Source organism: Balaenoptera borealis, assembly GCF_965194805.1.
Source record: "Balaenoptera borealis genome assembly, chromosome: 1".
NCBI lineage: Eukaryota > Metazoa > Chordata > Mammalia > Artiodactyla > Balaenopteridae > Balaenoptera > Balaenoptera borealis.
Genome location: NC_138860.1, coordinates 185,699,328 through 185,720,449, shown reverse-complemented (window position 1 = coordinate 185,720,449; position 21,122 = coordinate 185,699,328). Strand labels below are relative to the sequence as shown.

Genomic DNA, 21,122 nt, shown 5'->3' with positions numbered 1-21,122 from the left:
TCATTATCAAAGGGGCTAAGCTAATTTGATATCAAAAGACTGTTGAGAATAGAGCGAGCCTCTCCTCCTCCACCTTCCTGAGAATAAGTCAGATTCAGAGACTAACACCAGGGGAGATGGGTTTCTGAGATCTATCACTTCATCAGAGAGTTCCATGAAACCAAACAACGAGCCGTCCTCCACGGAGGTAAGTCTAAAAGTCTAGTGACGATGGTTGCAGGCTTTTAAACATGACAGGACACAATCTGAGCCTGAATAAAGAACCCAAGGCAAGAAAAGACCCAACGCAAGTAAGGTTGACCTCTCAAACTGCCCCGCGGGAGCCAGTGGCTGGGGAGTTCAGTTTAATTGATCGCAAAACGGCACTCTTCCAGCCTAGGCAGTTGGTTGAGTGTTCTGACAGCAAGCCATCCACAAGAGCCAAATTCCTACCACAAAGTTAATGCTGTATTTTTAGGCCTTGGACCATAATTTTCTGTCCTGTTATGTGTAACAACGGTAATTTGGAAAGTTAGAAAAACAGAAAAAAGTACACTGAGTGACTGTTTTGGTGACTTCTCATCATCTGCTAGTTTCTCCCAGATGCTGAAATCACTTGGCCCCTGGAAACCAAAAAGCATCTTCCTGTCTTAAGGTAGGGAAGTCATGAAGGCCTAAGATGATGATGGTATCTTGGACACAGTAAAGTCAAACACGGGTCCCTCCTCTCTGAGACTCATTTAATCTACCCCGCTTCCAAGTCTCTATTTTGCCCACTTGTTAGAATGGCAGAAGATTCATCAGATCTCTGATTTGGAAACTCTTCACCTCATTACAGGCACTTAAAAACACCAGGGTGTGTACAAGTCAAGTGGGAAATTCTGGCTTTGTGGAATTCCTTTCTGGGGTTCAATGGACAATTTTCCATCAAAACATTCACTGGGCACTTCATAATTGCTAATAAAACATGTGAAAGAACTGCATGTGCTCATTTCAGAGCATAAACGACTGTATTCATAGGCAATCCTTTGCCCCGCTCTTTTCCTTTCCAGTGGAATGTGCCCGGAACTTTGTGGACAGGAATGCAACTTGGAGTCGAAAGGCCCTGCCACAGCCTACTGAAAAGCTGGAAGCACAAACCTCAACTTGTCTGGGGACAGAATTTGGAATTAAGTGTGGATTGGGTCAAGAGGAAACAGCTTAAAATCGAGGGAGGTTGACTATGACAAGCAGGGGGACAAGTGGCTTCTGGAGCAGTGAAGCTTTGCCGACAAACTCCTCCTCCTCCTCCCTACTCAAGGAATGGGAGACCTGTCCTTTCCAAGGACACTGAAGACTCCTGACTCCCAGATCTGGAACTGACAGCTCCTCAAGCTAAAACGATCAGAATGTACAACGAAAATACTGATGGAGGACTTGGAAAAGTTTCTCGATGAGGGGAAACTTCGGTGGGAAAAAGTCTGCACAGAGCGTATGGGATGACTATGACCTGAGGAACCGTAAACGGCAGGGGTTAGTAAATGAACACATCAGGCCACCGCACTTAAAGGGCTGGATGCAGATGGCCAGCAAGTGGATTTAGAGCAGTGGTTCTCAGCGTCAGTCACATCCTGGAATTATCTGGGAAGGCTGAAAAGATACTGATCCTGGGTCTATCCCCAGAAATTTTGTTTATTTGGTCTGGGAAGTGGTCTGGGTATCCAGATTTTTAAAAGCTCTCCAGGGGGCTTCCCTGGTGGCGCAGTGGTTGAGAATCTGCCTGCCAAAACAGGGGACACGGGTTCGAGCCCTGGTCCGAGAAGATCCCACGTGCTGCGGAGCAACTAAGCCCGTGCGCCACAACTACTGAGCCTGCGCTCTAGAGCCCGCGAGCCACAACTACTGAAGCCCACGAACCTAGAGCCCATGCTCTGCAACAAGAGAAGCCACCACAGTGAGAAGCCCGGGCACCACAACGAAGAGTAGCCCCCGCTCGCCGCAAACAGAGAAAGCCCATGCGCAGCAACAAAGACCCAACACAGCCAAAAATAAATAAATAAAATAAATAAATTTATTTTTAAAAAAAGGCAAAAAAAAAAAAAGCTCTCCAGGTCATTCTATTGTGTGGCTAAAGTTGAGAACCACTGATTTTGAGGTCAAGATTCTCAACTGGCTGGCCATAATGTCACTTATTAAATTTTCTTTTGGGAATTCCCTGGTGGTCCAGTGGTTAGGACTCTGCGCTTCCACTGCAGGGGGCACAGGTTCGATCTCTGGTCGGGGAACTAAGATCCCACAAGCTGTGCAGTGCAGCCAAAAAAGAAAAAAAAAAAAAAAAGATATTTTCTTTTCTTCCTAGAGCAGGGTAAAAGGAGGTCGGAAAAGAGGTCATCCTCTCGCAGCTAGAGGCTTATTAGGTGAGAAGCCTGTGGGTGTTCTGCTCTGAATGCAAACGGAACCTCTGTGACGAAGCAGGAAGCTTACGCTGAGCAGGGGAGGAGGGGGCAGGCTAAGCGGGGCTTTCTACCAGGCTCACCTGCAGTCTCTCCCACCAGATCTGGCGGATGATCTCCCGGCGCTCGGGGACAAGTTTGTACTGGATGACCTCCTCCAGCTCGGAGAGCATGTGGCAAGAAACCATGGCCTGATGGAAGCAAATCGCATTCCAACTTAATACAGCATGAACAATCCGAAAGCCAGGCTTCATTTCAGTCATTCCTTTTGGTCCCACAGGCACGCTCTCAGCAGCCTGTGTGTCCTCACGAGCCCACTCTGCAAAAAGAACTGAAATGTGCTTCCAACCCTGCACCATGCAGATGGTCCACACTCACCCCATACGCCCGGCTGTAGCTCTCTCCTGCCATCGCAGTTAACTCGGCGTCCAGCAGGTCCCGGGCTTTGTCGATGCACTGGAACAGAAAAAGAGAAGCCCTGGAATTGAGCTGTGGACTTGGGAGCTGAGGGGAGGGAGGGCTGTGATTTTCAGGCTTCCCAACTAGCTGCAGAAGTTACCTGTCTCACTGAAATCCTAGTGACGAAGAGAAAAGTTCACTGAAGGAGGGAAGAAACCTTTTACCAGATTTGAAAGCCTAGAGAAGCGCATTATCTGATTTCTCAGAAAAGAAAGAAACGTATGGCAGCCAAAAGCTTAACATCTTAGATCCTGGGTAACAAAGGCAGGGAAATTCATGCTTAGAAACAGAATCACCGTTTTCTTGCATCTCAAGAGGACAACTTGTGGATCTACCTTCTTTCAACTTCTCCATGCTGGGCATGTTGGTAAGAACAGACTGTGCAAGCACTCAAATGGCCCAGCTGGTTGTCTCTGGCTTTTAAGCACCTTGTCCTCCTGAGGGAGTGCCTCTGAAATTGGCAGAAGAATGCCAATCCTCTCCATGTAAATGGGAGCTTTTGTGCCTGTGACACGAATGACCCAGGTCTCAGTTCTCATTGTGTAAATCAGAGCTTGTGGGGGTGGTATGCCATAGGACTGCAGTTTGAGTCTTCTCTGTTTCATCAATTAAAACCCCTGCACGTGGAGCTTTTCCTTTTTTGAATGTTTAAGGTTAATATGACTATGTCCCCGTCTGGTAGCGCTCGGGTCATTTACCCAAGCACCTCACCCAAGACAGTCGGGTGTCTTGACAGGCTGGATGTGATTACCTCGTTATTTTATTCTGCAAGTCAGCACAGGATTTCCAAATCAAGTGCTAACTTTCCTAGAAGGTGACCAGTGTGTGACACGCCTGCAGAGCCAGAAGAACCTTGTGACTGATTTCTGCTGCAGAGGGGGGGTGTGCTGCTCTCTGAATTCTCCTTTGGTAAAACAGTTTCTCTCTACCACAAGCAATGCTAAAGCAACATGGTAAGTAAAAAGGATGCAACGATGACCCAAGAAGCCAACTCCAAAAGCAATCTAAATGGTAACTTCCAGAACACGTGTCCCTCTCTCAGAGCAGGAAGTGGCCCTGGCTGATATGCTGGGAGTCATCTTCTTACTAAGCCTTGCGCTCCAAAGCCATTCTAACGAGGCCACAGAGCCAAAGGCCAGAGCTGAAGTACACAGGCACCACGTGCTAGGCGCGGACGGGGCGCACGTGATTACCTTCCCTTTGGAGGTGGTCTGGGTACGTGGAGGTTTGTACCTGCTGCGCCAAGGAGAAGAGGTCCTGATGCAGCGCCAGCACGGCTCTGTAAAATGCCCCGTCGTGGGTATCCCGAGGGATCATGCAGGTGTACTCCTCCATGCTGTCCCACTGACCTACACGCACGCACACGCACACACAGAAAAGCATTAGGGTGGTCAGCTTGCTGGGCTAAAGGCAGCATCTCAAATAGGCCTTGTCACTGTTACTTGAATTTAGCTTGGGGTTCAAATAGGACACACTTGAGCCTGCTGTATCCGAATCCCGCAGAGAGCCTCTACACTCTGTGAGGTGGAGAGCCAGTTTAACAAGGCCACATCTGTCTTCCAAACACAGGGCTCCACTGCTGCCCCAGGGAGTTCCATGAAAGATGGAAGGAGCCGCATAAGCACAGGTCAGGAGGGTGCCACGCAGCACCTCATTAACCTAGAGAACTCGCCCCGCTTCCTCTAGGTGAGACGGAAGAGCTTTCTTCCCAACCAACGGAGGATCTCACAGTTCAATGGTATCTTGGACATTACATTTCCCCCTAAACAACTGATATGGCCGTTATCCGGACAGGGGACAGGATGAGACAAACAGTTTGCTTGTCTCACTCTGGCAGTACCTTTGCCTCAGAGGGAGGAGATAAATATTTTAAGAGGCTCTGTTACAACAGAAAGATGGGCTAGGTCATAGCACAGTAGTGTCATATCAGGGCAGACTGGGGAAATGGTGGCATCTGGAAAGACATAGTCACTTCCCCTGGTGGGGTGAGCATGTATCAAATGCCAGGATTTCCAAAACCATCTGCAGGAAAGATACCAGCTTCATTAGCCGCAGACTGCAGGGCTGCTGATTTTACGAGGCCTTTTCCTGCCTTTCACTCCAGACCACTGGTGCATCCATTCTCTATGCCTCTGGGCAAAAGCAAATAACAAATGATGACTCCTCAGGAAGCAGTTTGGTTTTGAAAAACGTTCTGGATCCAGCTCAGAGCTCATGAAAGGAAAGGATATAAGCTCTGTGACTCAGAGGGTGAGAATGGAGGTGGATGTTATGTAACCCTGCTCTGGACTCCACAGGTGCCGCTTCCACCTGGGACATCCATGGACCCTTTCCCCTCTTACTGAGAACAACCCTGGAACAGACACTGGGAATCCTCTCTGCTGGGGTCTGATGTCAGAAAGCGACACTTGTCTGTGGGGATTAAAAGGAAATCACTGCTTGAAAACACTCAGGGAGTGGGAGGAAGGTGGCTGAGTGTTGGGCAGCAAGGCGGAGAACAGAGAAAACCAAATTGCCAGAATGTTTATAACTGTTGGAGAAGGTGAACAGCATATAGGGGTTCATTATACTAGTCACTTTTATATTTGTTGGGAAAATTCTATAATAAAAGTTAAGAAATAAAAGGAGATAGACAGCTGACTTCTCTCATTATTCCTGTAGGATAAAGACATGTTGGTGGAGCTCCAGCAACCATACTGGATCATGAGGTGGCAACTCCATGCAAAGCAGAAATATGGAAAAAGGCTAATGATGATGGAGCCAGAATACAAACAAACTTCACTAAATATCTCAGTTTTGATGCTTGCTCACTGTTTTCCTTGGCCTCCCTGTGAACAGCCATTATTAGACATATCTAACAAAGTTAGTCAAGGTCATGAGGCAGAAAGGACAGATGGAGGAGGGAGAAGTGGACATGAACAGTTTTATGCTTCTATAGACCTGACATCTCTGCCTGCAGCCACAGTGCCATACTTTTCCGATGCGAGCCCCCAGCCTCACTGTCCTCACCTTGACTGGGTGCCTGGGAGGGGAGCCTTACCTAAACCCCATGCGGCTGCAGCAGCCATCCGGGCCATCTTGGCTTGGGTCTCATCATTAACCAGGGTCCACTTTTCACAGCACTGCTGGTGGAGCTGCCCCCTGAAGGAAAAGAATTATACAGTCGGGTTAACAGATATCACCTCCATCTTTCTCTCTAGCCCCTTAGGTTAGCTGGAGGCTGCGGAGGAGCTGGATGATAGGGGCCTGCCTTGAACCGGGAGCTTTTAAAGAAAAAGTACTTTTGACTGTGTGATATAATTGAGAAGTGACTGGCCATTTGTTGTTTCTATGGCCTGGTGGCTCATAATTTGTCTGAGAGCGAGTTTATCTTAAGATAGGGACCGTGTCTAACTAGGTGTGACGTGAAATGTGAACATCTGGCCCCCTTCATAAATATTAAATAACTTTTCTCCTATGCCAATGAACTCTGGGCTCTTTCCCTTTGGCAGGCCTACAGAGAAAGCAATCGGAAGAGGCACATCTGGACATTCTTTTGGGCTCCAAGCTATAGGGAGAAGTGGCTTTTAAAAGTATTATACCAATGGTTGCAGTCTGAAATGAAACGCAAATGAAATCAATCTGCACAGAAGGAAGAAGGCGCTACAACGGTCACATCTACCAGAAATCCAGATGTTGCTTACTCTCAGAATTGCGCATACCTACCGTGAGTGTGGGTATGACTAGGAGACACTGAGATACGTATGGTGCTCAGCAGACTCTGATACACAGAGAGAGCAGAAGCCCTCAAGAAGAGATGTCCTGTTGGCTGTTAAAACTGCTGCCCTCCCATGTTGCACTTTTGAAGGAAAGGAAATAAAACCCTGCTACTGGGCAAATACGAGCTCCTGCTTTCATGTGAGCTTCAAGACTCAGCTAGGAGACTCCTTAATCTTTCCTGCTTTCTGAAAGAGATGCTGCAGGATGTTTTAACTTGGTATTGGGAGTGAAGTCAAGAGAAAAGGTACAAGTTCCAAGTGGCCCAGCTCAGAAGCCTCGTGGGACACGAGCTACACTGCACTATAAGGTGACATGGGGGACAGGGAGGGGGGAGGAGATAAAGATGCTGAAGGGATCTGGGCTGAGCTCACCGAGAAGCTGACTGGTGACCACATCTAGGAGAACTGCTCGGGGCCATTATGTCCAGCATCATGGCCTGGCAGTCATTACCTTTCACTGTCTCTCCGGCACAAGGTCAAGAGAGCCAGGGACACAAGCATTCTAGCTCAGTACACAGCCAAGATAAAAAAGAGGAAGAGGAAGTGGGCAGCCATCCTGCCCTGTGCACTTACTGAAGCTCAGAGACAGCAGCTGGATGAACCTCAGTGTTGTTTTCCTGCCGTCTAAACTGAGAAACCTTCACTCTGGGTCCTGCTGGAGGTTATCTTAGAGCAGCAGTTCTCAGATTGCTATGTGCATCATAATCCCATGCAGGGCTCCTTACATAGATTGTTGGGTGCCATTCCTTGAGTTTCTGATTCGGGAGGTCTGAACTGGGTGATACTGATGCTGTGCTCCAGGGGCCACAGTTTGAGAACCACTGGCTCAGAGCACAGAACAGCCCCTCTGGGCAGCACATTTTTGCTGGGGTCCTGTCTGGAGGTAAAGAAGAGCGACATGATCTCTGAGTGCTCCTTCCAACCCTAGAATTCAAATCTGTATAGCTGGTAGCCACAGGCAATTCAGCCTCCCTCTGCTGTTTCGTCAGGACCCCCCATTTCTGTGTCACAGGTCTGGGATTTAGCTTTCCTCTTCGTCTCGAGGCAGGGAGCGAGTTCAGTGTGAAACGCCACAAACTGTTAACTCCAGAGACAAAGCAGGGGGCAGTGCAGGAGCAGCACCCTGAAAGGCAGCCCCGCCAGGGGACACAGGCACCGACTTCACGCTGAGGCTGTGTCAACAGTTGTCAGAACCTGGTCGGTGTACACAGAGGCGGGGCTCCTCTCCCACAAACATTTGTTACAAATAAGGATGCAGAATATACTGAGTCCTAACTCTCAAAGGCACGGGGGCGAACAAAATCAAATAAATAAAAAGTATGAGACTGTCTGTGGGGCAACCACTAGGAGGCTCTTTGGCACCTCTCACTGACACCAGGGAGGACTGGGTAAAAGGCCCTCCAAGACTCTGACTTTCCCACCTAGTGCAGCAGCGAAAAGTGTAAGGAGCGGTCTTCAATTTGCAACGCCTAAGTACTTGGCTGTCTATGATGTCATTCCTGAGGGGTCTGTCCTCAAGGACCCAGAGGCCAGGAAAGGAACAGTGCGGGCAGGAGGTTTACTTAGGTTCCAGTGGCTGCAGGTGTGGCTGCGGAGCTGGGGAAGGGGAGGCTGTCTCTTGTGCTCAGCTCCCGGAGGCTGGTGAGCACGGGGAGGCGGTCTTAGCTCACTGGTAACCCTGGATCATTCCTGAGGGCCGCCTCCGGTGAACACCTGCCTCGGGCATGTTCAGGATACATACTCAAAGCAAAAGCAATCTAAAAGTTGCACTCTAAATAGAACTGACTGAATAAACCATATAAAAAACCTGCATATGATCAGGAAAAGAATTCTACTACTTTCATCTCTTTTTAAAATCTCTTTCAGCCTACTGCATTCTTAAACCCCTTGGTCGGCATCACTAGCCACTTATACTTCACAGGTAATTATAAAACTGGAACGAATTCAAGGGCTCAGAGGTAGATGGCGCTGGGTAGTGCACGTCAGGAGACTTGGATGACTCTGCCCTCGGAGGCTATGTCGACTTCTATGAGCCTCAGTTTCCCAACTGTCACACAAGGAGATTAAACAAAATCGCATATAAAGTCTCTTCTAACGCATCCAAGCCAACCCTACTTAACCCACCTAAGGACAGTGGTTGTGTCTAATTATGAAAGGTGGGGAGGGCAGGAAAGGTTTCAAGGAGGGAGAAACAGTTCAGGTGGACCTTGAAAGATGGGGAGAATTTCAAAAAGTAGAAAAAGGAGAAGAGGAGGTGAGCAATTCAGGGCACTGAATGAAAGAATGCAAAGAAAAAAAATTCTGTGGGGTTTGGAGAATGGCCGACCAATAGCCCTTCGGTTAAAGTTCAAACTCTTAACGGGGACCATAAGCCCCACTTGATCTGGCCCCTGCCTAGCTCTCCTGCCTCACCTCTTACCTCTTTTCCGCATCACACTCGACCCCACAGCCTTACTGAACTTTCAGAACCCTAAACATAATAATGTGCTCGCTCCTCCTCACTGTCTGGGTCCGAGTTAGGTATCACTTCTTCCTGGAAGCCTTCCAGAACCTTCCAAGCTAGGATTAGGGCCCCTTCTGATATCCCACAGCCCCTGGGCTTCTCTTCTCCTTTATAACTGTATTCACTCTGTGCTACAGCAGCCTGGTCGTCTGCCCTGTAAGCTCTGGGAAGGCAGGGGCTGTGTCCCTCTTGTTCATGCTGTGTCCTCAGGGCCTAGCACAGACACTGGCAATGAGTAAGTGCTCAGTACGACTGGCTGAATGAATGAATGGGGCACTCAGTCCCATATGCAAGAGGAAGTTGAGATAATTTGCTCATGGGGAGGCAGTACGGCATTCTGTTTGTTATTTAAAACTGTAGTTGGAGATTAACCAAGATGGCGGAGTAGAAGGACGTGCTCTCACTCCCTCTTGTGAGAACACCAGAATCACAACTGGCTGCTGGACAATCATCGACAGGAAGACACTGGACTTCACCAAGGAGGATACCCCACGTCCAAGGACAGAGGAGAAGCTACAGTGAGACGGTAGGAGGGGCGCAATCAGAGTAAAATCAAATCCCATAACTGCTGGGTGGGTGACTCACAGACTGGCGAACACTTATACCACAGAAGTCCACCCACTGGAGTGAAGGTTCTGAGCCCCACGTCAGGCTTCCCAACCTGGAGGTCCGGCAACGGGAGGAGGAATTCATAGAGAATCAGACTTTGAAGCCTAGTGGGAATTGATTGCAGGACTTCGACAGGACTGGGGGAAAGAGAGACCCCACTCTTGGAGGGCGCACACGGAATAGTGCGCGCATCGGGACCCGGGGGAAGGAGCAGTGACCCTGGGGGAGACTGAACCAGACCTACCTGCTAGTGTTGGAGGGTCTCCTGCAGAGGTGGGGGCTGGCTCTGTTTCACCGTGGGGACAAGGACACTGGCAGCGGAGGTTCTGGGAAGTACTCCTTGGCGTGAGCCCTCTCAGAGTCTGCCATTAGCCCCACCAAAGAGCCTAGGTAGGCTCCAGCGTTGGGTTGCCTCAGGCAAAACAACCAACAGGGAGGGAACCCAGCCCCACCCATCAACAGTCAAGTGGATTAAAGTTTTACGGAGCTCTGACCGCCACAGCAACAGTCAGCTCTACCCACCACCAGAGCCTCCCATCAAGCCTCTTAGATAGCCTCAACCACCAGAGGGCAGACAGCAGAAGCAAGAAAAACTACAATCCTGCAGCCTGTGGAACAAAAACCACATTTACAGAAAGATAGACAAGATGAAAAGGCAGAGGGCTATATACCAGATGAAGGAACAAGAAAAAACCCCAGAAAAACAACTAAATGAAGTGGAGATAGGCAACCTTCCAGAAAAAGAATTCAGAATAATGATAGTGAAGATGATCCAGGACCTCGGAATAAGAATGGAGGCAAAGATTGAGAAGAGGCAAGAAATGATTAACAAAGACCTAGAAGAATTAAAGAACAAACAAACAGAGATGACCAATACAATAACTGAAATGAAAACTACACTAGAAGAAATCAATAGCAGAATAACTGAGGCAGAAGAACGGATAAGTGACCTGGAAGACAGAATGGTGGAATTCACTGCTGCGGAACAGACTAAAGAAAAAAGAATGAAAAGAAATGAAGACAGCCTAAGAGACCTCTGGGACAACATTAAACGCAACAACATTTGCATTATAGGGGTCACGGGAGGAGAAGAGAGAGAGAAAGGACCAGAGAAAATATTTGAAGAGATTATAGTCGAAAACTTCCCTAACATGGGAAAGGAAATAGCCACCCAAGTCCAGGAAGCGCAGAGAGTCCCATACAGGATAAACCCAAGGAGAAACATGCCGAGACACATAGTAATCAAAGTGGCAAAAATTAAAGACAAAGAAAAATTATTGAAAGCAGCAAGGGAAAAATGACAAATGACATACAAGGGAACTCCCATAAGGTTAACAGCTGATTTCTCAGCAGAAACTCTACACGCCAGAAGAGAGTGGCATGATATACTTAAAGTGATGAAAGGGAAGAACCTACAACCAAGATTACTCTACCTGGCAAGGATTTCATTTAGATTTGATGGAGAAATCAAAAGCTTTACAGACAAGAAAAAGCTAAGAGAATTCAGCACCACCAAACCAGCTCTACAACAAATGCTACAGGAACTTCTCTAAGTGCGAAACACAAGAGAAGAAAAGGACCTACAAAAACAAACCCAAAACAATTAAGAAAATGGTCATAGGAACATACATATCGATAACTACCTTAAACGTGAATGGATTAAATGCTCCAACCAAAAGACACAGGCTTGCTGAATGGATACAAAAACAAGACCCATATATATGCTGTCTACAAGAGACCCACTTTAGACCTAGGGACACATACAGACTGAAAGTGAGGGGATGGAAAAAGATATTCCATGCAAATGGAAATCAAAAGAAAGCTGGAGTAGCTATACTCATATCAGATAAAATAGACTTTAAAATAAAGAATGTTACAAGAGACAAGGAAGGACACTATGTAATGATCAAGGGATCAATCCAAGAAGAAGATATAACAATTATAAATATATATACACCCAACATGGGAACACCTCAATACATAAAGCAACTGCTAACAGCTATAAAAGAGGAAATTGACAGTAACACAATAATAGTGGGGGACTTTAACACCTCACTTACACCAATGGACAGATCATCCAAACAGAAAATTAATAAGGAAACAGAAGCTTTAAATGACACAATAGACCAGATAGATTTAATTGATATTTATAGGACATTCCATCCAAAAACAGCAGATTACACTTTCTTCTCAAGTGCGCACGGAACATTCTCCAGGATAGATCACATCTTGGGTCACAAATCAAGCCTCAGTAAATTTAAGAAAATTGAAATCATATCAAGCATCTTTTCTGACCACAACGCTATGAGATTAGAAATGAATTACAGGGAAAAAAATGTAAAAAACACAAACACATGGAGGCTAAACAATACGTTACTAAATAACCAAGAGATCGCTGAAGAAATCAAAGAGGAAATCAAAAAATACCTAGAGACAAATGACAATGAAAACACGATGACCCAAAACCTATGGGAGGCAGCAAAAGCAGTTCTAAGAGGGAAGTTTATAGCTATACAAGCCTACCTAAAGAAACAAGAAAAATCTCAAGTAAACAATCTAACGTTACACCTAAAGAAACTAGAGAAGGAAGAACAAACAAAACCCAAAGTTAGCAGAAGGAAAGAAATCATAAAGATCAGAGTGGAAATAAATGAAATAGAAACAAAGAAAACAATAGCAAAGATCAATAAAACTAAAAGCTGGTTCTTTGAGAAGATAAACAAAATTGATAAGCCATTAGCCAGACTCATCAAGAAAAAGAGGGAGAGGACTCAAATCAATAAAATCAGAAATGAAAAAGGAGAAGTTACAACAGACACCGCAGAAATACAAAGCATCCTAAGAGACTACTACAAGCAACTCTATGCCAATAAAATGGACAACCTGGAAGAAATGGACAAATTCTTAGAAAGGTATAACCTTCCAAGACTGAACCAGGAAGAAACAGAAAATATGAACAGACCAATCACAAGTAATGAAATTGAAACTGTGATTAAAAATCCTCCAACAAACAAAAGCCCAGGACCAGATGGCTTCACAGGCGAATTGTATCAAACATTTAAAGAAGAGCTAACACCTATCCTTCTCAAACTCTTCCAAAATATAGCAGAGGGAGAAACACTCCCAAACTCATTCTATGAGGCCACCATCACCCTGATACCAAAACCAGACAAAGATGTCACAAAGAAAGAAAACTACAGGCCAATATCACTGATGAACATAGATGCAAAAATCCTCAACAAAATACTAGCAAACAGAATCCAATAGCACATTAAAAGGATCATACACCATGATCAATTGGGGTTTATCCCAAGAATTCAAGGATTCTTCGTTATATGCAAATCAATCAATGTGATAAACCATATTAACAAACTGAAGAAGGAAAACCATATGAACATCTCAATAGATGCAGAAAAAGCTTTAGACAAAATTCAACACCCATTTATGATAAAAACCCTCCAGAAAGTAGGCATAGAGAGAACTTACCTCAACATAATAAAGGCCATATATGACAAACCCACAGCCAACATCGTTCTCAATGGTGAAAAACTGAAACCATTTCCACTAAGATCAGGAGTAAGACAAGGTTGTCCACTCTCACCACTATTATTCAACATAGTTTTGGAAGTCCTAGCCACGGCAGTCAGAGAAGAAAAAGAAATAAAAGGAATACGAAGTGGAAAAGAAGAAGTAAAACTGTCACTGTTTGCAGATGACATGATACTATACATAGAGAATCCTAAAGATGCCACCAGAAAACTACTAGAGCTAATGAATGAACTTGGTAAAGTTGCAGGATACAAAATTAATGCACAGAAATCTCTTGCATTCCTATACACTAATGATGAAAAATCTGAAAGAGAAATTATGGAAACACTCCCATTTACCATTGCAACAAAAAGAATAAAATACCTAGGAATAAACCTACCTAGGGAGACAAAAGACCTGTATGCAGAAAACTATAAGACACTGATGAAAGAAATTAAAGATGATACCAACAGATGGAGAGATATACCATGTTCTTGGATTGGAAGAATCAACATTGTGAAAATGACTCTACTACCCAAAGCAATCTACAGAGTCAATGCAATCCCTATCAAATTACCAATGGCATTTTTTACGGAACTAGAACAAATCATCTTAAAATTTGTATGGAGACACAAAAGACCCCGAATAGCCAAAGCACTCTTGAGGGAAAAAAACGGAGCTGGAGGAATCAGACTCCCTGACTTCAGACTATACTACAAAGCTACAGTAATCAAGACAATATGGTACTGGCACAGAAACAGAAACATAGATCAGTGGAACAAGGTAGAAAGCCCAGAGATAAACTCACACACCTATGGTCAACTAATCTATGACAAAGGAGGCAAAGATATACAATGGAGAAAAGACAGTCTCTTCAATAAGTGGTGCTGGGAAAACTGGACAGCTACATGTAAAAGAATGAAATTAGAACACTCCCTAACACCATACACAAAAATAAACTCAAAATGGATTAGAGACCTAAATGTAAGACCGGACACTACAAACGTCTTAGAGGAAAACATAGGAAGAACACTCTTTGACATAAATCCCAGCAAGATCTTTTTTGATCCACCCCCTAGAGTAACGGAAATAAAAACAAAAATAAACAAATGGGACCTAATGAAACTTTACAGCTTTTGCACAGCAAAGGAAACCACAAACAAGACGAAAAGACAACCCTCAGAATGGGAGAAAATATTTGCAAACGAATCAACGGACAAAGGATTAATATCCAAAATATATAAACAGCTCATGCAGCTCAATATTAAAGAAACAAACACCCCAATCCAAAAATGGGCAGAAGACCTAAATAGACATTTCTCCAAAGAAGACATACAGACGGCCACGAAGCACATGAAAAGATGCTCAACATCACTAGTTATCAGAGAAATGCAAATCAAAACTACAATGAGGTATCACCTCACACCAGTTAGAATGGGCATCATCAGAAAATCTACAAACAACAAATGCTGGAGAGGGTGTGGAGAAAAGGGAACCCTCTTGCACTGTTGGTGGGAATGTAGACCGATACAGCCACTATGGAGAACAATATGGAGGTTCCTTAAAAAACTAAAAATAGAATTACCATATGACCCAGCAATCCCACTACTGGGCATATACCCAGAGAAAACCGTAATTCAAAAAGACACATGCACCCAAATGTTCATTGCAGCACTATTTACAATAGCCAGGTCATGGAAGCAACCCAAATGCCCATCCACAGACGAATGGATAAAGAAGTTGTGGTACATATATACAATGGAATATTACTCGGCCATAAAAAGGAACGAAATTGAGTCATTTGTTGAGACATGGATGGATCTAGAGACTGTCATACAGAGTGAAGTAAGTCAGAAAGAGAAAAACAAATATCGTATATTAACGCATGTATGTGGAACCTAGAAAAATGGTACAGATGAACCGGGTTGCAGGGCAGAAGTTGAGACACAGATGTAGAGAACAGGCATATGGACACCAAGGGGGAAAACTGCGGTGGGGTGGGGATGGTGGTGTGCTGAATTGGGCAATTGGGATTGACATGTATAAAGTGATGTGTATAAAATCGATGACTGATTAAAAACAAAACAAAACAAAACAAAAACTGTAGTTAAACTAGTTCATGAGTGCAGGATGGCATTTTGTTTCAGCTATTTTAAAAACCTGCACTTGATGCTGGAAAACGGAACAGGAACACCATTTTTCCTTTAACATCCCCTAACAACTCCCCAGGCCAAGATGCAGGCAAGTGTTCTAAATCAAGCATTACTGTCACTTCTACCTGGCATACCCTTTCCCTCTCCCCATTCTCCTTCGCCTGTCTCCCAACCGTAGGCCTTCCTCCAGGGAGAACTGCAAGATCACCCCGTTCCCCACTTCGGTCTTTCAGAGCTGTGTGCTCAGACCATTCATTGTCCCTGGGCTCTCAGGCTCTAGTAACTGCCTGCAACGTGCTTGTCTCATCAGCCTCACAAAGGAGGAGGCCTTGTTTTTTTTTGTGGTTTTTTTTTTTTTTTTTTTAATCTCTGGAGCCTGGCATAGTGCTGAGCCCGTAGTAAGCACTCAATAAAGGTGAAGCACCTGAAGAAAGCAGTCATCTGTTCTTCTTTCCTAAAATCATTAGCAAGAGGTAATAAAGAAAAGAAAAGAAATCAAGGTTGCAGAGTAAGAATATGAAGTCTTCATCAGTCAGTCAAGGTCAAGAGGCAGACAGAAAATAGATGTAGATCTCAGGAGCACACCCACACCTGTCCTGTCCCAGAGCATTACAAAGTTTAAGTTAAAAAAAAAAGAAAGAAAGAAAGAAAAAAAGAGTCTTTCTATTTAGCACTGAGACAGAACAGAGAGAGAAACACTCCAAAGTGATAGATGATTCCTGGGAAAATAACCAAGTGAAACAAAAATGAGAGTCTTAGATGAGAACTCTTGGTTGGGAGAAGCATTTCAAATGCAACTCGGCCAACATCCCGCTACAGCTTACCATTCCCCCAGGGCCTCGAGGCAGCGCATGCGGCCCAGCATCAGCTCCGGGTCATCCTTGTTGGTGTCCATTTTCTTATCATAGGCCACAAGAGCATCCTCCCACTCATGCAGTTTCTCATACCAGGTAGCCTGGATCTCCTGCCAAGTGGCAAAGAAAGAGGACTGTTGGGAGGCACAGAGAACACAGGGGTGCATTTCTTTTAATCCACAGACTCTCTTTCCCGAGTGTGCCGTGCTGTATGCGTGACACTTCACCCATCACAGTGTGCCTTGGCTTTGCCTGAAAAGAACTTCAGAATATCCGGAGGTATGTTTGGTGACGGTGGGAATGCTGGTTCCTTGGCACAGTGATGGAACAACCCTGGGATAATCTGAGAGCAGATGTCAGGCCATGCTTTCCCCCCATCACTTCCAGCCCAGACACAGGAGTCAGCAGAACTCCAGCATGTGGGGATATGAGGACAGGGGAAATCATTTAGGACGGCAGGAAGCCCCGACCAGGGCTCCTATAAGGATGCCAAGGCCTCGATCTGCTGGAATGCTGACAGTGGGCCACATGGCAGGGATGGCAGCTGCTTTCCTGATGAGGCCAGAAAGACCAGGCCACATCTGCATATTTGCTGGAGGAAAACCACTCGCTTTTTAAAAGCTCTCGATTCTCTGCGTTTCTTAATGCATTTTAAAACTTTCAGGAAATAATAATTTAAAATACAATATAATACTGCCACTTAAAATTCTTTGGAAAAACCTTCCTCCCTTCTTCTAGAGTCTCCCATCCAATGTTCCCTCCTGCTTAGCACTTGGCAGCTTTACCAGCGGCAGGGGCCAAAGGACGGGTTCCATTACCCGGCAGATGGCGCGCCACGCTGCAGTTCAGTGTCGGCCACGTGAATGAGCGCTGCTGCAGTCTAGAAGCTGCAGACTACGGCTCTCTGAATGGCCCGGGGACTGTTTTATGTCTCTGTCTGCCCTCCATCTGCCTCCACCTCAGTCTGTCTTCTGGGCTCCTTCATCACCAGCTTGGTAAATGACCATTTCTCTACTGGGCCAGGGGAGTGGCTCTCCAGGGATTTATTTAACAACAGTACGATCCTGCAGTGGAATTTGTATGATACAATGCAGGGCCCACATTTGCTTCCCCCATTACCTTCCTCTCCTTTCTAAATGAAACTCTTATTTGAGCAGCACGTACACTAACAGCTACTGTGCTAAGCTCTCTGACAGAATCTTTTCTTCTTGAACCTCTGTGAGGAGGTCATTTCTATTTTAGGTAGCTAACTTGTGCCTGCTTCCCCTCGTGTGTCTTCAGCAGAGCCAGCCCCCTCTGCTTCCCCTGGCCTAATTCTGCGGCCACAACAGCCCTTTCCCCAATGTCCGTGTACAATGAGGTTTGCCAAAACGGACTCTGTGGAGGGTAAAACCACCTAAGCTCCATTTCCCAAGCTCGTCTAGAATCATGCCGCTCTACTATGCCTAAATATGAAAGCAAAAACTTACAGAGAAAACAGTGACTGCAGAGGCCGTACAATTAAAAACTCTGAAATTAAAAAGTAACACTGGTAAATTTCCCATTTTGAATTTCTGTACTGGGTGGAAAAGAAAGGCTCACGACTAATGTATGGCACACACTCAGCATGAACAAGCAGAAAGTAGGGGGAGCGGCGTATGGAGCGGGTCACGTAGGGGGCAGGATATTTTGAATTGCAACAGATCGCAGAAACTATAAGGTTTAAGCAATGAATCACACAAAATTCTAATGAGATTGCTGTTACCTAAACTGTGCTGAGAAAGCGTAGGCCCTGCCAAGAAAAAGCAACCACTGTCGAGCGTAATGTGACTCAGCCACCTAAATATAACAGAAAATCTACCATAGGTTTAGCAGTCATCCTGGAGCAATGGCCACCTTTAGAACCTGGAGACGGGGGAACTCTTCATTTAAGGTTGGCACTCTGAGCCACTGGGGTATAAAATCGCCTGAATACCAGATGTTTGTGGAATCCTTGTTTCAATTGCTGCGGTCTAAGCGCTAAGGATATCACAGGAGAGGACATCTCTGGGTGGAGTACATGAAGTGCCCTCTTTGCTGACCTTCTTCCCTCTGCGAACAAGGATTGTGGCAAAGACAGACGAGACACAGTCCCTTCTGCTTTGTCATCTGGAGATGCTTTCTTAGTCTAGTCACAGATACGTGCTCAAGATGGCAAAATATTCCCTGAAAGGTTTCAGTCCAATTGACCAGCCCTTGTAGAAGGCAAAAGCCCGTGAAGTAGTCACGTTTCTTCACACTGGGCTCTTGATTAAGGCAGACCGGAGTAAGTGACCTACTTGAGTAATAAAAGGCTCCTCATCAAATATATGGACCCAGAACTTCCTGACCTTCCAGGAAGTCAATGTTAAGTTGATTAAGTCGATGCCTTATGTATGGTTGGGAGTTACCAAAGCACTCTCCCAGGGCTACAGAGAGTAACGGAATCATTTTAATATCGGTTGGGCAAAGATGGCAGGAGGCAAGAAGCTATATAAGCAATAATGAAATGGAACAATCCCTCAATATCAGGTATAAATTATGGCATATTTTTTCTGGAGAATTACCCATGGTTTCCTCTGAAGTAGGTACTGAGCCTTAACTATGGGCCAGTGGCAATGCTAGCTGTCACAGATGACACAAAGACAACTCTGGTCAGGGTTAAACACCTGGCCTCTGACACCAGACTGCCCGGGGTTCAAGTCCTGGCTCTGCCACTTATTCACTCTGTCAGCTCAGGTAAGGTTGTTATCCTGCTGGGACCATAGTCTCCTCATCTGTAAAACGGGATAACAATAGTACACATTCAAAGGGTTGCTGTGAGGACTGAATTAGATGAAGTACATAAAGCACATAGCAAAGGGCTAGGCGCATGCTGAGAGTTTGATAAATACAAGTTATTACTGTTTTTTAGATTCTGCCCTCACGATCTCTGTTCAGCTTGAATACACTCCATACAGCCACTGCCTCCTTCAACCTCAAGATATAGGTAAGTCAGCATCAGATTTTTAACAATTGGCAAAAAAAAAACAGAAAAGGAAAGTAACTTTCTCAAGGTCGTGGCTTAGTGCCTCCCTAGCCAGGTGGCTACCTCTTGCTCTTCTAAAAGGAATGAGGCAACTTACCAGCTCTCCGAAGTGTTTCATGGCATATTCTAATACCCCGGCAGCTGCCTCTGGCTGCTGTAGCTTATTATTAATGCTGGGAAAACAAAAGGAAGAGGTGGTTACGCTCAGCATGCCAGAGGGTGGGAGGCGCAGGGTCATCTGTGGGCAGATGGCTCACCAGCAGGCTGGGGACAACGTCTTACAGATGTAGAAAGAGCATCAGTTATCTATCACCACCCAGAAAGCTTGGCCGGAATGATTTCATCTTGATCTCATACTCCTAATTTTGAAGGGGCCACATTTGGTGGACAGGAGGCCTTGCCTGCTCTGGGGCTCTTCCTCCAAGCAGCGGACTGGTTTCCTCTCAGATATCATACGTCAGGCAGCACATGGCTGTTTTTTAACTAGAAACCCTGGCTCCAGAACCGTTCCTGTTGTAGAACACAACCAGATGAGGTACCTCTGAACTTTTAACTCTTACTTCTTCTCATCAGTTGCCCTTGGTGATAAGAATAACCAAAATGAATAAAAACCATCAGGCTCTGTGGGTGACAAAGAAGTGGCACTGAGGCTGGGTCATCCACGTCAATGACAGAGAACCCAGCCACAGTCTTGACTGCTCCCCTGACGGGGCCCATCTCTTTGAAATTCAGACACTTCCCTAGTCCCTTTTCAAAGACCATGCCCTCCCTCTGCAGCAGGCTGTGAAGGGACCGCATCCCAAGTCACTTGCCTGGTCTCTCTGGTGGAGAGATGCTTTTCATAACAACACACAACTTTGCTGATGTCATCTGTGGGCAGCATATGGCCAGTTGGGGCTGGAGAACTGTTAAGTGTATTGGGGCAACTGGGCAGGAAAGCTGGAAGGCTTGCTGCCTGAAGTTGGTTCATCAGAGAGGCTGTGAAGAGGTCCTGAAAGTAGGGGAGCTGCAAGGCTCAGACCCTTGTTCCAATAGGGACCTATGTAAGAGGGTAAGCAGCAACTAACCCAACACTAAACATAAGCTTGAGTTATGGAAGGAAGGAAGGAAGAGAGGGAGGGAGCAGGCTTGAGAAAACCACAGGACAACGACGACGACATCTGTTCATAGGCAGGGAGCAAAATGTGACAGACCAACTTGGCAGTCTAGACTGGGCGTCCAAGCTCAAGGCTCCAGGCTCTGCAACCAGAGGCGAAAGTAACTGCACAGACATCCCTCTCCTTTATTTACAGGAGTAGATGGGCAACCTTGTGTGGGATCTACTGGGCGGACTGTTTGGTGCTTCTGTGTGGGTCCCAAGCAAAGCCACGAGCCCAAATGTTCTCCGCAGGATTCAGAAATATTTTTAATTTCAAAGTGAAGCTGTAACATCATGGTTTCCTTTAGGAAGCCCTATGAGAGTTTTTCTAAGCTGAGAATGAAAAGCCAAGTCCAAAGGGACTAATTCCACTGCATGCTCATTGTGAAGCAGTTTCCCATTCCTCTTGGCCTCTAAGTCAGGTTCTCGGCTTTGTTGCTCACTCACGTGGGGCTGGGTAAACCGTATTAATAATTAATATTACTGGGTACAGATTTGTGATAATCCAGTTCCTTGAGCCCAAATAAAGATTTTGGAAGCATAAGAAGGCTGGAAAAAAGAAAGCCAGTATATATTCTATATATTATATTATACTCAAATATGTAATATATCATATGTAACTATATATAATGATATAGTCTATGTATTATTTTTAGTCCTAATGTGGACTATTGGGATGGCCCT

At 45.5% G+C, this 21,122-nt stretch overlaps 1 protein-coding gene across 5 annotated transcripts in view; it reads right to left on the bottom strand.

Moving 5' to 3' along the window:
• The window catches only part of MTOR (mechanistic target of rapamycin kinase), a 125,498-nt gene that overhangs the window by 27,486 nt on the left and 76,890 nt on the right, over nucleotides 1–21,122 (bottom strand). For all 5 annotated transcript variants that reach the window (XM_082380942.1, XM_082380945.1, XM_082380943.1 and 2 more), the window contains 6 exons: nucleotides 19,398–19,473; nucleotides 16,246–16,385; nucleotides 5,911–6,011; nucleotides 4,104–4,219; nucleotides 2,790–2,867; nucleotides 2,495–2,602 (listed from right to left, as the gene is read on the bottom strand). In XM_082380942.1, the coding sequence (XP_082237068.1) occupies nucleotides 2,495–2,602; nucleotides 2,790–2,867; nucleotides 4,104–4,219; nucleotides 5,911–6,011; nucleotides 16,246–16,385; nucleotides 19,398–19,473 (619 nt within the window). The remainder of the gene's footprint in view (nucleotides 1–2,494; nucleotides 2,603–2,789; nucleotides 2,868–4,103; nucleotides 4,220–5,910; nucleotides 6,012–16,245; nucleotides 16,386–19,397; nucleotides 19,474–21,122) is intronic.